Source organism: Poecilia latipinna, unplaced genomic scaffold (genome assembly GCF_001443285.1).
Source record: "Poecilia latipinna isolate Pla-1442-1.1 unplaced genomic scaffold, P_latipinna-1.0 Scaffold114, whole genome shotgun sequence".
NCBI lineage: Eukaryota > Metazoa > Chordata > Actinopteri > Cyprinodontiformes > Poeciliidae > Poecilia > Poecilia latipinna.
The window spans coordinates 746847-761302 of record NW_015112730.1 but is presented as its reverse complement, the minus strand read 5'-3'; the positions used below and the strand labels follow the sequence as shown (position 1 = coordinate 761302).

At 41.9% G+C, this 14456-nt stretch overlaps 2 protein-coding genes across 4 annotated transcripts; one reads left to right on the top strand and one right to left on the bottom strand.

Moving 5' to 3' along the window:
* The first annotated feature begins 242 nt into the window (after positions 1-242).
* On the top strand, positions 243-4151 carry LOC106944858 (DNA repair protein RAD51 homolog A). 2 transcript variants are annotated; one of them, XM_015028136.1, is made up of 10 exons: positions 243-531; positions 1056-1147; positions 1826-1963; positions 2330-2447; positions 2533-2624; positions 2708-2802; positions 2896-3009; positions 3155-3284; positions 3428-3549; positions 3618-4151. In XM_015028136.1, the coding sequence occupies exons 2-10, from the start codon at positions 1064-1066 to the stop codon at positions 3739-3741; spliced, it is 1017 nt and encodes a 338-aa protein (XP_014883622.1). In that variant the 5' UTR covers positions 243-531; positions 1056-1063; the 3' UTR covers positions 3742-4151. The 2 variants fall into 2 exon arrangements, with proteins under 2 accessions (XP_014883622.1, XP_014883623.1); XM_015028137.1 differs by lacking the exon at positions 243-531 and adding an exon at positions 551-575.
* Positions 4152-4163: 12 nt separating this feature from the next.
* rmdn3 (regulator of microtubule dynamics 3) lies at positions 4164-12715 on the bottom strand. Of its 2 annotated transcripts, none has more exons than XM_015028134.1 (12): positions 12115-12715; positions 11084-11273; positions 10777-10965; positions 10120-10432; positions 9768-9870; positions 8481-8541; positions 8319-8394; positions 7205-7282; positions 6705-6803; positions 5633-5686; positions 5443-5517; positions 4164-5188 (listed from the first exon to the last, which is right to left on the bottom strand). In XM_015028134.1, the coding sequence occupies exons 1-12, from the start codon at positions 12314-12316 to the stop codon at positions 5126-5128; spliced, it is 1503 nt and encodes a 500-aa protein (XP_014883620.1). In that variant the 5' UTR covers positions 12317-12715; the 3' UTR covers positions 4164-5125. The 2 variants fall into 2 exon arrangements, with proteins under 2 accessions (XP_014883620.1, XP_014883621.1); XM_015028135.1 differs by having other exon boundaries at positions 10777-10917.
* Positions 12716-14456: the final 1741 nt, after the last annotated feature.

Sequence of the window (14456 nt, the reverse complement as noted above, 5' to 3'; positions counted from 1 at the left end):
TTGAAACGTTCTTGGAGGAAAATCAGTCTGTCCTATTCACAACTCATCAGATCTACAACAAAAGGTTATACTGCCCTCTACCGGCCGTCCAACCCACACTAACTGAGTCTACCACAGGTTGATCAGGTCTTTTCAAGGGAAACTCTCGCTCACCATCGAGCACGGAGTATTACTTCCATCCTTCTTTACATCATCCACATTTTTGTGCATTTACAGCAATATCACGGTTTACTACTGATAAGAAATAAAAGTGATAAGCAAAGCACTGTATGACTTGACTGTGAAACTTAACATGTGACAGTCTGAAGTTAAATATCAAGTGGTTTAATACTGAAGTCTCCAGAGAGCTAAAACTTTGAGTCTAAAAGCTTTTACTCTGAATTTTATTTTCACTTTTACTTTGAAAGGTTTCTTCCATATGTTCCTGTTGACGATACAGACGTTGAAGTAAAACGTCATTACGTTTTAATCGTTGCTTTGAGCGCGGGAGCTTTGAGGAAATTTGCCGACATCAGGCAGAAAACGTTGCAGGTACTTTCTATGGAAGCTTCCTTTTAGCTCAACACCGACTATTGGTAAGGAGGTTTAGGAACTAGTCCGAACCTGAGCTGTCAATCCACTCTGCGGGCCTGGCAGCAGCTTTAAGAAGAGGAAATAATCAGATATCGAAGGCACCTGGTTTGTGCTAACGCTAGGCTAAACAATTGCATAAGTATTAAAATAATTACGGTGTGGCGGAATAAATACGCTTCAGAATAGTACAAGTTGTGGAGGTACAGTTAAACAGGAACTATCACCTTGTTAATGTGCTCTAAATTGCGTCCAAACACTACACCACAGTAGTGTTTTTACTGTGTACACAGTAAAAAGAACAATAACAATTCTATGATATTTAACAGTCACAACGTATTTTAATCTGACAGAACACCGGCAAGTAAAGAAGTTCTTTAGAAAAGACAAGCTGGGTGTTTTTTCTGAAATCACAAAAAACCGAAGGAGCAGCTGTGTTATAGTACAAAACTGACAGTAACTTGTCTGCGACCCCTGTTGGCCAGGTGTTGTCATGGCGATGAGAGGAGAGACGAGAGTGGAGGTAGAGGCGGAGGAGGAGGAGAACTACGGCCCACAGCCTCTCTCCAGACTGGAGGTAAAGTATCCCGACTGCTCGATGTGCTGATTTAGTTAACACTAGGGCTGGACAGTAAGGCAAAAACAATGCAGTGACAGAGACACGAGGTGAATACCAACAGATAATACATCTGATAGAATATTTGGCATCAACTAACTCTCTCTTTGGTTACCTAGCAACAACCTGTTGACTAACCTTAAGGTTTCTCATGTCTCATAACTGCTTAAAAATAAACGAGATGGAGATAAAATTGGATAAAACAGGAAAGACCATGCCACCAGCCTGACAGTATTTCAGATATTTAAAATCAATAATTATTAATACCTACGGATATGAAACACTTATATTATGATAAGTTATCAGCCATAGTTTAGAGCTTAGTTTGATTTTTTTGGGGGGGTATTAAAAGTTATTAAATGATTTGTCATGTAAGTCACTTTGAACTACTTGGTTGCTGAAATATGCCATACATATAAACTTGTCTTAACTTTGGATTTAATATGACATCAAATACATTTGTCTAAGCAAGCCTGCAGTTTGATGGGTAACATCACAAATAAAAGGAAGGTCAAGTAAATGTCAACAGGAGACATGCTACAAATGTGTCTAAAGTGTTGTCTGTAAATAAATCATTTGTATTTCAGTACTGGTGGGCCTGCACCCTGCTGGATGCTGATGTTGTCTTTTTGCCTGCAGCACTGTGGGATTAGTGCCAGCGACATCAAGAAGCTGGAGGATGCAGGGTTCCACACCATAGAAGCAGTGGCCTATGCACCCAAGAAAGAGCTGCTCAACATCAAGGGCATCAGTGAAGCCAAAGCAGACAAAGTTTTAGTAGGAAATGTCTATCCTTTCATTTACACGAGCTAAAACTGTACTTTTATTTAGCTTAGTTCATTTATAAGCTGAAATCTTCTGTTTTCCATTGTGTGCATTAAAAGAACTCTGATTACTTCATTCTGCCCACTCCAGTGAAATGAAATGAATGGACTTGGGGTTGTGAAATAGTTCCTCACTGAGATGCTGATAAGGATGCACAGAGCTTTTTCCACGTATTAAGTTTAAGAGCATTATTTAGGAATGTATTATAGTCATCAGAGAATTAATGGTTAAGTAATGAAAATGGTGAATTCATGGCTGGTACTTTCTGCACTTCTTTACTTTCTCTCTCACTGGTGTGCTTGGTTCTGTCCCTGGTAGGCAGAAGCAGCCAAACTGGTGCCGATGGGCTTCACTACCGCTACTGAGTTCCACCAAAGGAGAGCAGAGATCATCCAGATCTCCACTGGCTCCAAGGAGCTGGACAAATTACTGCAGGGTGTGGCCCAGTGACTGCCTCTCAGAAGTGACTTCTACACCATTGGGAGGGAAGCTGACCATGCTGAGTCTCTGTTCCTGTGCAGGTGGGATCGAGACGGGCTCCATCACAGAAATGTTTGGAGAGTTTCGGACCGGGAAGACCCAGCTGTGCCACACGCTGGCCGTTACCTGTCAGGTAGCATCCTGTTTGATCAGGAGCTGAACATGGAGATGTGTGAAGAGTTTTGTTCACAGGAGCTGGTTTTCCTTTGTCCATAGCTGCCAATTGATCAGGGAGGTGGAGAAGGGAAAGCAATGTACATCGACACAGAAGGAACCTTCAGACCAGAGAGACTGCTGGCTGTAGCTGACAGGTAAACACATTTATACTTATCTATTTATTTAATGTACTTAAACATGTCAAGTGTTCGAACCCTTCCTGCTTGTCTTTTATTTGCTGAGGTTAGGTATGGGCTAGTGGGTAGCGACGTGTTGGACAACGTGGCCTACGCTCGAGCCTTCAACACAGACCACCAGACTCAGCTGCTGTATCAAGCCTCTGCCATGATGGCTGAGTCCAGGTCAGCAGTGGTCTCAGTTATATCTGAACTATGATCCGCTGCAAAAGTCTGCATCATTAAGACTGACATATTTTGACTTCAGTGACATCATATGCTCACAAAGCATTTCAATTGAACTCCTTAGTATAACTGATATTTTCTCCAGGTATGCCCTGCTTATCGTGGACAGCGCCACCGCGTTGTACAGGACAGACTATTCAGGCAGAGGGGAGCTGTCGGCCAGGCAGGGGCATCTGGGGCGGTTCCTCCGCATGCTGCTCCGGTTAGCAGATGAGGTACGCAGCGCAGCTCTGTGACCCAACCCCATTTTCTGATGTAGTGGATGTGTTGGTTGATCATGCCTATACAGATCAGCCAGGCATCCTAGCAGCTGTTGTAACACAAACAAGTGAGACTTGTCTTTCTTTTTTCCCTCTAGTTTGGAGTTGCCGTGGTAATAACCAACCAAGTGGTGGCACAGGTCGATGGAGCAGCCATGTTTTCAGCAGATCCCAAGAAACCAATTGGTGGCAACATTTTGGCACATGCTTCCACCACGAGGTGTGTTTGACTCTAAATAAGACTGTTTACTCCTCAGCCCCATCTCCAACCATTTCTCCTCTGTCCAGGCTGTACCTGAGGAAGGGCCGAGGAGAAACCAGGATCTGTAAAATCTACGACTCCCCCTGCCTGCCGGAGGCTGAAGCCATGTTTGCAATCAATGCAGATGGCGTTGGAGATGCCAAGGACTGAGCAGCCCTGGGCCAGCAGGGGGCTGTAGTGAGCTTAGGAAGAGCTAGAGTAAAGTGTTCTCATGGTTGGTTGACTGTTCATCACAGTCAGAAAATGTCTACTGCCTGGACATCAGGTCATATTAAATCTAAACATTCTTCAGTTACATGATGAGTATCAGCAACAAGACCTTCATGGAGTACTGACAATGTAACCTGAGAGACCTAAACAAATGACTTCTAATGGACAATATTTGTCTGGAGATTCTGATGAGGCTTGTGTATCTAAGTTTAGCTTAAGAAGGCAGAAATTTTATTTAAAGTGTTTTTGTCCTTAAGCTGTTCTGTCCGTATTCCCTCCATAGCTAAATTTCTGAATTCTTTGAGCAGTGTGTTAGGGGATCCTTTAATAAACTGGCAACTCATTCAGAACCAAGCAGTTTCATTTCATTAAAATTTAATATTGATTCAGATTTACAGGAAATAACATGATCAGTTTTTCACTGAGTGCTAACAAAAAAAAATGTAAGTGCAATGATGTCACTGTGAAAATAAGACAAAAAGAATCCAAAAATGTAAATACTTATGTAACTAAACATTATTACTGCAAAGGTTGAACACTGGAAGAGCCAGAGCATCACCTCTAACAACTGTCCATGATTTATTTTCATTTTAAACTAAATTAGAAGCTCTGATTTTTACTGTATCCTCCTTGATGCTTTGTTATTATTGTATTAGAAATGAGCTCTTCCAGAACAACACCTGTGAAGATGGAACAGAGCTGGAGCAAAAGGAAAACAGGACTTTTCTTCTAGCTTTATGTAAAAATGAGATGCCACCATATAAGGTTTTTTGCTCAGCTTATCTTCTGTTCCCACGATGCAGGTTTTGTTTAGAAAATACCATGTAAATCAATAAATGACTTAAAGTGTGAAAACATGGATTATCGTCTGTCTGAAAGGTCACAGCACCACTGAGGCTGTACAGCCAGGGAGTTTCTCAGCTTTTCTGGCAGCAGCTGCAACTCTTGAGACTTTAACACTCAAAAACCAAGAAACCTGCTGCTGCTCTGAGATCAGCTAATCTGTTACTGAGCCCTTAGTCAGTCATTGGAGGCAAACATGCTGCAGTAGCATCAATGGGTGTAGTGGTCAGGTGAGCCTGCTGCTTCTTAGACTGGCAGTTGGAGTGGGGGAGAGGGGAACAAACTGAAGGGCTGAAAAGTTTGCAATAAAGATAAAATCAATAAATGCAACGCACAGATGTGAAATCAATAAATACAACCCAAGCAAGCAAAAAAATAGACCAGTTACTAGAGAATTTACCACATGTCATAAAATAATAAAAAGGATAGTTTGAGAGACATCTATTAGTGAAGGAAAACATCTGAAAGAGTTCCCAAACTGTCAGTTTGTTTGTTTGTCGGTTAAAAGCTGAAGATGAGCCTCCAGTTCATATGCTTCTTCATCCTGAAGACATGAGATGAAAGTTATGGTTTACATTTTAGTATCACTTAAATAAACACATTTTATTTAACCATTCTTGTAGTAGGATGTCTTTTGAGATTAAATCTGTTTGTTAAGGAGACCTGGCCAAGAGGCATGGGAATATAGGTATGTTCTAATGAAACAAGACTTCTAAATGTATATAATTGCTTTGTATCTGCAAACATTTAGAACTGCAGACAGAAATGTGCATGTGTTCACATGCAGAAGGATCTTACATTGTCTGTGGGCATCTTCAGTGCCAGCCTGGTCCAGTTTGTGGCCTCAGAGATGTTCCCCAGATCCTTGTGACACTAAGCAAAACAGCAGCAGCTTTACAGTTCTCTAATGTCATCATAAAGGCACCTGTGTATACTACTGCATTTGGATTTGATCCAAGCTGTTGAGTTTCAGGGAATTTCTAGTTACCTTGGCGATGTAAAGCCTGACGTTCCTGGAGAATCCTGGCCTGAGCTCCTCCGCCTGCAGGACAACACATGAAGGTCACCATAGAAACAGAGAGAAATAAACACTTCTCTGTTACTGGCAGAGATAAACGTCAAAATGTGACTTTCATTTGTTCCATGTTTACAATGAACTGACTTATTCAATTTAACCAGACAGATCCAGTTGCAAATCAGGAAATAGTCAAAATGGCAACTAATTTTCAGCATATCTAACAAAGTATTTCAGGTAACTGATAGAGGTCTGGTTTTAATCCCACTAAAGTGACTTGAGACAAATGAAGACAGATCTCTAGGATTTATAGTAAACCAGGATTATAATCTAGAAGTTCTCCTTACCACAATTAACAATAAAACATTATTGATATTTGTTGAAAATACACAACTGTGATAGCTATCTCTATCTTGTTTCTTACTGTTCACACAGGGAAATAAACCAGACTAATTTATTGTTATTCAGGATTATTCTTGTTGCTTTAAAAGAAAAATAAAGAAAATCTCAAAATCTTGGCTCAGAAAAAAAATCCATCCCTGGCTCTGAAAGGATGTGACATGTCAGTGGAATTTTCGTTTGTATGATTTTTTTCTTTTCGTTTTCCTCTGGATGTCCTAAAACCTGAAAGAAGTAAAAACAGAAAAGCAGCTAATTGCTGTGGTGGCAAACTGCTATTAGCTATATAGGCCAATAATACTATATTTCTCCAACTTTTATGAGTAAAAAAACCACAAGGTTAACATGTTCATAGATACATATTTAACACCACTATGTGTCCCAAGTGTTCAGATACTGACCATCAGATGTGTTGATCTGCTCAGCTCGAATGTTTTCCACAAAAAGCTAATCAGTTCATTGTTTTAATTTTATCTGGAGCAAATAGAATTAAAAGGCACAACAAGGCTCTCCTAAAATTTGTATAAAAAAAATATTTATTGTGGTCTCCCAATTGCTTCTGAATTAACGATTCTGGACCTCATGGCAAAATGTTTTTACACCACTGCACAAACAGTTGGAGCTCAGAATGAAGAGCAGCTCCAACCTTCAGGAAGTTCTCCAGGGCGTCATGAATGGAGGCGGTTGGGGCGGTCCGGTACAGTGCAGCAGCAGCCTTCTTCTCCAACCAGTCAAATGTGGCAACCTGCAGCCCACCCCCACAAAGGTAAAGGTAATTTTATTTATATAGCACATTTTCAGAAACAAGGCAATACAAAGTGCTTTACAGGATTCAAAAGGAAATACAAACAAAATAACAAACCAAAGGAAAGAGAAAAAGAAGAAAGAGCTAATAATCTTGATCCAAAGTAAATAAACTTGATAATCCTATTCGGGGTTGGTAGGTAAGTATAAATAAGTATCCTCAGGTCGGAAGAATAGGAGTCTATTGAGATTAAATCTACCTTAGCAAGTAGTTGCTAAGGTAGTTTTTCTGGATTCAAACACACACACACGCCCACCCACACATACACACACACACACACACACATCAGAGAGCACACACAGGTTGGTTGGAGGCTTCCATCAGTGTGTGATGGGTCTCACCTCGTAGCACCATCTGCCCAGTAGGTAGTAACACACGGGGTCATCATCACTGAGGGCCAAGGCTCGATCCAGATGCTCCTGGATGGACCAGGCAGAGAAACAACACAGAACTGCTTCAATTAAATTACATCTATATATTAATGGCAAAAACACTACACTTTGAGAAAAGGGTTCTTGTTTGGCAAAAGTCCAGAAAAAATCTCAAAGGCTTCATTTATTAGTTGAACATCAGCTCCCTTCTGTCTGTCTGCAACAACCAACTGCACTGTATGAAAACCAATCCAGAACTGACTGGGGGTTTGAAAGGCCAGCATGCATGCGTGCATGCGCGCGCGCGCACACACACACGCACACACGCACACACGCACACACACACACACACACACACACACACACACACAGAAACCCAAAGACACTGATCCAGGAGTACTTTCTATGTTAAGTAAAAGTTCATGGCAGCTGTGGCTCCTTTACTGGCTTCATCTAGAAGAGACACTGGTGAGCAGAACACATCTGATACGGTTTTATACTCTCCAAGAAGAAAAGAAGGAAACATGACTTTTCTTCTGGCCAGGCAGCACTTAAGTCACCAGCTTGTCTGGGAGACAGACGGAGTTAAACACAGACTGGCCAGCGGATGGTCTCCAGGAGGAGAGCAGGAGTTGCTGTCTGCAGCAGCAGTGTGTGAAACAAGGAGGTTTTCCTGCAGTAAAACTGATTGCCAGCAATAAATCTACAACTCTGACTGTCTGTGGTCTGCATACACATCAGCTGGGACATTATAATAATGAAAAAAAAAAAACTGACCACTGAAGAAAATGGTTATTAACTATGATGTATACTGTTAGTGCAAAATGAAAACTCCAATACATTAAGATCCTGTTATCATCCCTCCTTCAGCCATGGACGGACCAGGAACACTTCGTTTTTGCTTCACAAAAACTAATCATTTTATGAAAAACTAATGGAAATTTTTCAAAAGAGTTCTATCATCAGAGGAATAAAACACTCTGCTGTCTACTAAATCAGTATTTAAACTCATTTTTATATCTGTATGTTAATGTGGTTCAGTGTTGTTAAAGCCCTGTTACAGATGGGTGGGCGGCTGCTGTACCTTCAGGATGTGGCCGCTCTTCAGTTTGCTGTGCATGCTCTCATGCTCTGAGGAAAGTCTGGTCAGCACAGCAAACCTGACAACACGACCACAAGACATCCATGAAGGATGCAAACACTGCGGAGTTAGAAGGACACTGACTGTCTGCTGCTGATGACCTACCACTTATGACTCTCAGCATCCAGGCTGCTGTAGTTCAGAGCCAGCTCCGCCTCCTCCCGACCTGCACACAACAACTGTTAATACAAAAGTCTCTATGATGATGATGATTCTGATCTGTCCAATGAGTCCAACACTGTCTCACTGTCTCTAGCTGATCGGCTTGATGGAATTAGTTTTGAAAAAAGAAGAAAGCAGAGGCAAGCTTCATTTGTCACATGGAGCAGATCAGCTCTGTGTGGATGGACCAGCTCCAGGCTGCAGGGGGCGCTGTCCTGCAGCCTGTTGATGGACCCACAGCAGCAGCAGGGCAGCAGGGTCCTATGGCCCTTAGGACTCATCATGTGGATCAGCACTGATCCACATGTCAAATACTAAAATAATAATAATAAAAAAAAATTAAAAAAGATGTTTTCCTGATCACTACCACAGAATGCGGTCATATCCTGACTGGGAGCAGAAAAACGTGGCACTGGGGTCACCTAGGGTTTCTGTTCTGGTCAGGTCTGGGCAGCTCCATTCCTACAGGCCTAGATCAGGGATGCTCACAGTGCGGTCCGGGGCCATTTGCGGCCCTCTGAAGGATTTTGTGCGGTCCCATGACCTCAGTTTCAGAATGGAGCAAACCTGGCCAGAAAGCTTAAGGTGATTGAAGCAAATGGACATGTTATATCATGTAGGTTAGATGATTTACACATAATTAACATCTTCTTCTTAAAAAAAAAAACATACGAGGTAAAAAATAGATTCCCATTTATTAATAACATTTCTGCTTTCATCTTTTCTTTGAAGTGAACAGACCACAAGCATCAAGCTGCTTTTACTCAAACACAAATCATACATCCCACATTATGAAACCGAGAAACTGTGGACCAGTCTCAAAAGGCAATCATGCAAAATCTTATTTTGTATCCACAATGATTTACAGATCCGTTTTCCACAAAAAGCTAACAATTTTGTTGATTTTTCATTTTTAGTTTTTAGCTGTTTTAATTTGGTATAAAAAATATTTAGTCTGGTCCCCCGAGTGCTTCTGAATGAATGACCCTGCACCTCATGGCAAAACGTTTGTATACCTCTGTGCTCCAGCACACCTGAACCAAATTACTGTTCCCTGCTCAGCATCCAGACGTTCAGCCTGCAGAGGCCTGGGAACAATTCATTCAGCCGGAGCTGGAACCGGCCTGGTACTGAAGCTGGTCTGGAGCAAGAATGTCTGGGTGACTATGTGAGTGTGTCAGTGTCTGCGTGTGTGAGTATGTCAGTGTGTGAGTGTGTGAGTGCTCCCACCTTTTTGAGCGTAGCTGGACTTCTCCTGCTTGTCCTTGGCAGACTCGTACATGTCCTTGTAAGCGCGAGCCAGTCTCCAGAGGAAGTCCCTGCTGTCTCCGTACTGCAGCAGGATGAAGAGACAGTTCAAAACCTCAGATATTATCATGAATACAAATACTTTTTAGTTTACATGAGCAACAGAGAAAACTATTTGACATTTTACAGCCTAATGGATTCAAAACTTTGGGAATTATTTATCTATCAATCTCCCAAAATCTCAGACACACTGAAGGAGCAGATTCAGTCAGCTGAAGCTCCTGTCCACACTGTGAGGACATATTTTGTCCATCATGGACAGACAGCAACTCACCTCTGCTCTGTTGTCCAGCAGCAGCTGAAAGCCGTCTGCTTTTAAAGTAGCGTCTCCAGTGTGAAGGATGTCACTCTGAGCCAAAAGCAGAGCCAGCTCTCCGTGAGGAACTTCTGCCTCCATCCACAGCCTTCCCTCCTCCTCTTCCTCTTCCTCAACTTCCCTCTCCTGTTCCTCTTGGGAGTCTTCTTGGCGGAGGGTGAGGACCGTGGCACAGCTTCTTTCCTCCTCGTCTTCCTCAGAGTCTGGCTCCGGTTCTGGCTCATCTTCATCGCGGTCTGTGTACTCAGACTCAGCGTAGGCCGTGGAGTACCTGAGGCCCAAAACAAGCACTTCATGCTGCACAGCTCCCAACACAGGATTCTCAGAAGACATGACTTTAAAGCTACGTTCAAGACAGGATCCAACAATCCCCCAGTCAGGTTGAGATTAATACTCAATATGTTCTTTATTTATTCATTCTTTACTCATTTAGACACTTTTGGTCTGGGTCAGTGCACCCCCAACGGAGGGGAAAGATGTCATTACTCGTTACAGTACTGAGCTATTTTAAAATAGACTGAAGAGGCTTGAAACACACACACACACATATATATATATGTGTGTTCATCTCAGAGAAGCACCCTGCTGACAGCCTGGTGAGAGGGGACGACATACCCTCCTTCGCTGGTCTCCTCATTGGTGCTGCCCACATCCTGGCTGGCAGTAAAGTAGATAGAACTGGAGCTGGTTGAGTCGGTCCGCTCTCTGTTGACATGGCGACGACGTCGGAGCCTTTGACTGTCCTCCACTCCCTTTCTAAAGGTGTGTGAAAGAAAACAGCAGCCAGAGAAGCCCAGTTTCAGTCTGGAGTACAGGACACACAGCATCACAAGCGCCAAGCGTGGATCAGATCCCAGCTGAAGAAAGTGGGTCATACTGCCAAACAGAACAGCTAGGAGGGGAAGTTGGTGAGTCCACTCACTTGACATCCTGGATGATCTGCAGGGCGATGCCCTGCAGCCCCCCCCGGAGCTCGGCCACCTCAGAGCGCAGCGAGGCCACGCAGCTCAGCACCTGGTCCAGCTGGATCCGGAGCTCCAGCTGCTGCTCTGGGGACAGACCCTGCACCACGGCCTCCACCGCTGCCACGGCCTGCTGCTGGGCCTCCATCTCTGGGGACGGACACACATCCTCTGACTGTCTCTGCACTTTAGACATTTTACTGATGCCTCTAGCATTTTTAATAGGGCTGCACTGATAAGAGTTCTCTGGCCAATCACCAACCTTTGAACAGCCTGACTTGTAAATTCTGGCAGATAGTGATTTTTTTATTTTTGTCTGAAAAGTCAGAGCTAAAGGGGACAGTGGGTGATTTTCAGCTCAGCACCTGCAAACGAGTTTCAGACATTTGCAATTATAAATGAGATCAGTTTCACATGGAATTTATAGGCCAATCGTCGATCCCTCAAAATGACAGAAATCAGGGCTGATTTATCGGTGCAGCTGTAATTTTTTAATTGCCCAAACTAACTCCTGTTTATGCTGCAGCAACATGAACGATTAGCTCAACATTCACTTCTAACACAATGCTGTGAAGGCATGAGTAGAAAAACAATGGAGGAAATCCTATGCTACTACTTACTTGAAAAGGCTGATTTAAATAAATAAATTTATACAAACTGAAAGAATGTTAAGAACTTTAATTAATTTCCTCCAAAAAATAATTGTTTGATAGATCATTGGGGAGGTAATAGATCATGAATATCCTCCAGACAAGAAAAACGTAATTGTTTCATAATACATTTGCAAATGACATAAAATGACAAAATAATAACCTGTGTCGTTCCGACACAAGTTCTGACACAATTTAGGACAAATTAGCTCTCGAAATATTTATTCTAGTTGTCAATATCATACAAAAATGTCTATCAAGAACAAGTCCCTGAACTCAAGGAGTTTAGAAGCAGACATGTCAGCATCTGAACAGCAGGGGGCAGTGTGAAGTTAACCTACCCTGAGCATCCAGGGGCTCCTGGAACAGCGCCGCTCCATCCGCCTGGTCAGGCAGCCTTGCAGCTGACTGGCCTCTAGATTCCAGCCTTTGAGACCTTCTCCTGCTCCGCTCTCTGTAAATTAGAAGCCCAATCAACCCCAAACTGGCTGCAGCTCCGACAGCGAGTCCGAGTAACCCGTTTCTTCCGAGCGAAATGATCATTTCTCTGCATTCGCAGGTCTAGTACCAGCCCTAGCTATTCCTATCGACGGCGGCCCATTATTTTGGCTTTAACAACGTTCAGAGAAATAGAGATCCGACTGCCCGAAACTGGAACCAAACAGCGATAACGGTGACATGTGTTCTCTGCCACCTGACCCGACCTAAGCTCCGTTTAGCAGCTACGCTGGTACCCGGACAGCGTAGCAGCAAGCGGACAGTCACTCCGCATTTTATCCACAATGTAACGACCAGGGTTCAGAAAGCAATTGTTCAAATTTTGGGATTTTCATTTATTTGTCTTCAGGCAAGATGCTCCAACAGTTTGTGGTAGTGCTGCTGAGTACCTCACCAGCTCCTCTATCCAGCGCGGTCGAAATGACTTCCGGTTGTGCTTTCAAAATAAAATAACTTTACATTTAATAGTACAATGCATTTCCTGTGGATTTTAAAATAGAGGCATTGAAATTATAAGTAAACAACACTACAAAGTGCGAGTTTTAGAGGACACAAATGTTGAAGAGCATGTTTTAAGATAAACTTAAGTTAATTAAGATAAGAAACTTATAAGTTTCTTATCTTAAGATAAAGAAACTTATCTTAAGTTTCTTTAAGATAAGAATCTTATCTTAAATGTGCAGAAATTCAGAGAGCAGCCTGTATAACAGACAGGAGGCCTGCATACAGTAGATGACAGGGTAAAATGTTTTTCAGTGATGTTGAAGAGTGAGACATCTCTTGGTGCCTTTTCTAATCACATCAAACCTCCTCCTCCTTGGTCCTAATTGAAGCTGCAACACCAAAAAAAAAAAACTTACTAATTTTACTCAGTGCATTACGGAAGAGCACCACAAACAAAAATGTGCCTCACAAATCAGTGATGTTATGTTTGACAGATATGAAAAATGGGGTGAGAGAAGGGGCAGTCATGGCACCTTTGCCCAGGTTTATTCAATCACAGGCTGGTGTAGAATTTGTTTGGCAAACCGTGAAAGAACTGAACATCTTTTTGTGGGTCTCACCAGTAACTGCAGCTCTGCAACAAAACATTGAAACTGAATATCCTTGAAAATGTCCTCATTTTGGTCTAAAGGATTAAAAATGTATATATGAGCAAAATATTTCTAAAATGCAGTAGGTGATGTAACCAATACAAACTCCTTTAAACACATGTGTGGAATGTTCTGACAGTCATTCAAAAATTATATGTAAGGTGCAAAGACAAGCAAAGGATTTCAAATTTAAATGAGAATGTGAACTGATAGAAACATATCTCAGATAAATGTGATGCCAAAACTGGATGAGCAAGATATCTGAGCTGATTGTTAGCATGTCATCAGTGATATCATTATTTGTTTAGAACCACTAGCACATGTCATGTTTTTCTCATTCTACTCTAAGAAAATGGTGGTGTTTCAATATAATCTTAAAGAGTCGAACACTGGTTCTGTTTATGTACCTCTGGAAAGCATAACAATGTTCACACACATTTTTGGAGTTCCTTTTCAATCCTCAGTATCAATGAAAGCAACATCACACTCTGTTTTTCTTTCTGTTTTGTTTCCACAAAAAGATTAAATGAAATCTGGCCTATAAGGAATGTAAGAGCCGAGATGGTGTTTTTCAGCTGAGCAGGAGGATTGCTGTGGAATCAAACTTACTGAATTTATGTCAAATTATGAATGTATGAAGTTAAGTAAAGGACCAGACCAGATTAATGGAATGAACAATTTATTGTCACATCAGTCAGACCTGACAGGCTGCTGAGAGGATTCAGACGAGAAACACATTTAATCCAGTGATGAACAAGTGAGTTCATCCTTTTTAATATTCTGAGAAATTAAACCACATGTTAAAATCTTTTTTTGTTTGTTTGTTTGTTTTTTTTACACATAATGTAACCCTGCTGGATATGTGTGCAGATAATTTGTTGAAGTTCTGCTTGATTTGAAATAAAAATTCAGTCTTTGGTAGGAATCCTGAACATGTCATTTCTTGACTTGATAATATACTTTACTAAGGTTCTCTAGATATAAGTGAGAAGGAGGATATTATTATTATTACTGTCTTTTTCAGTTGTATACATTTCTGGTTTTATTTTTAATTATGTTAATTTTGGCCCTCCATCCAGGTGACCCTGCAC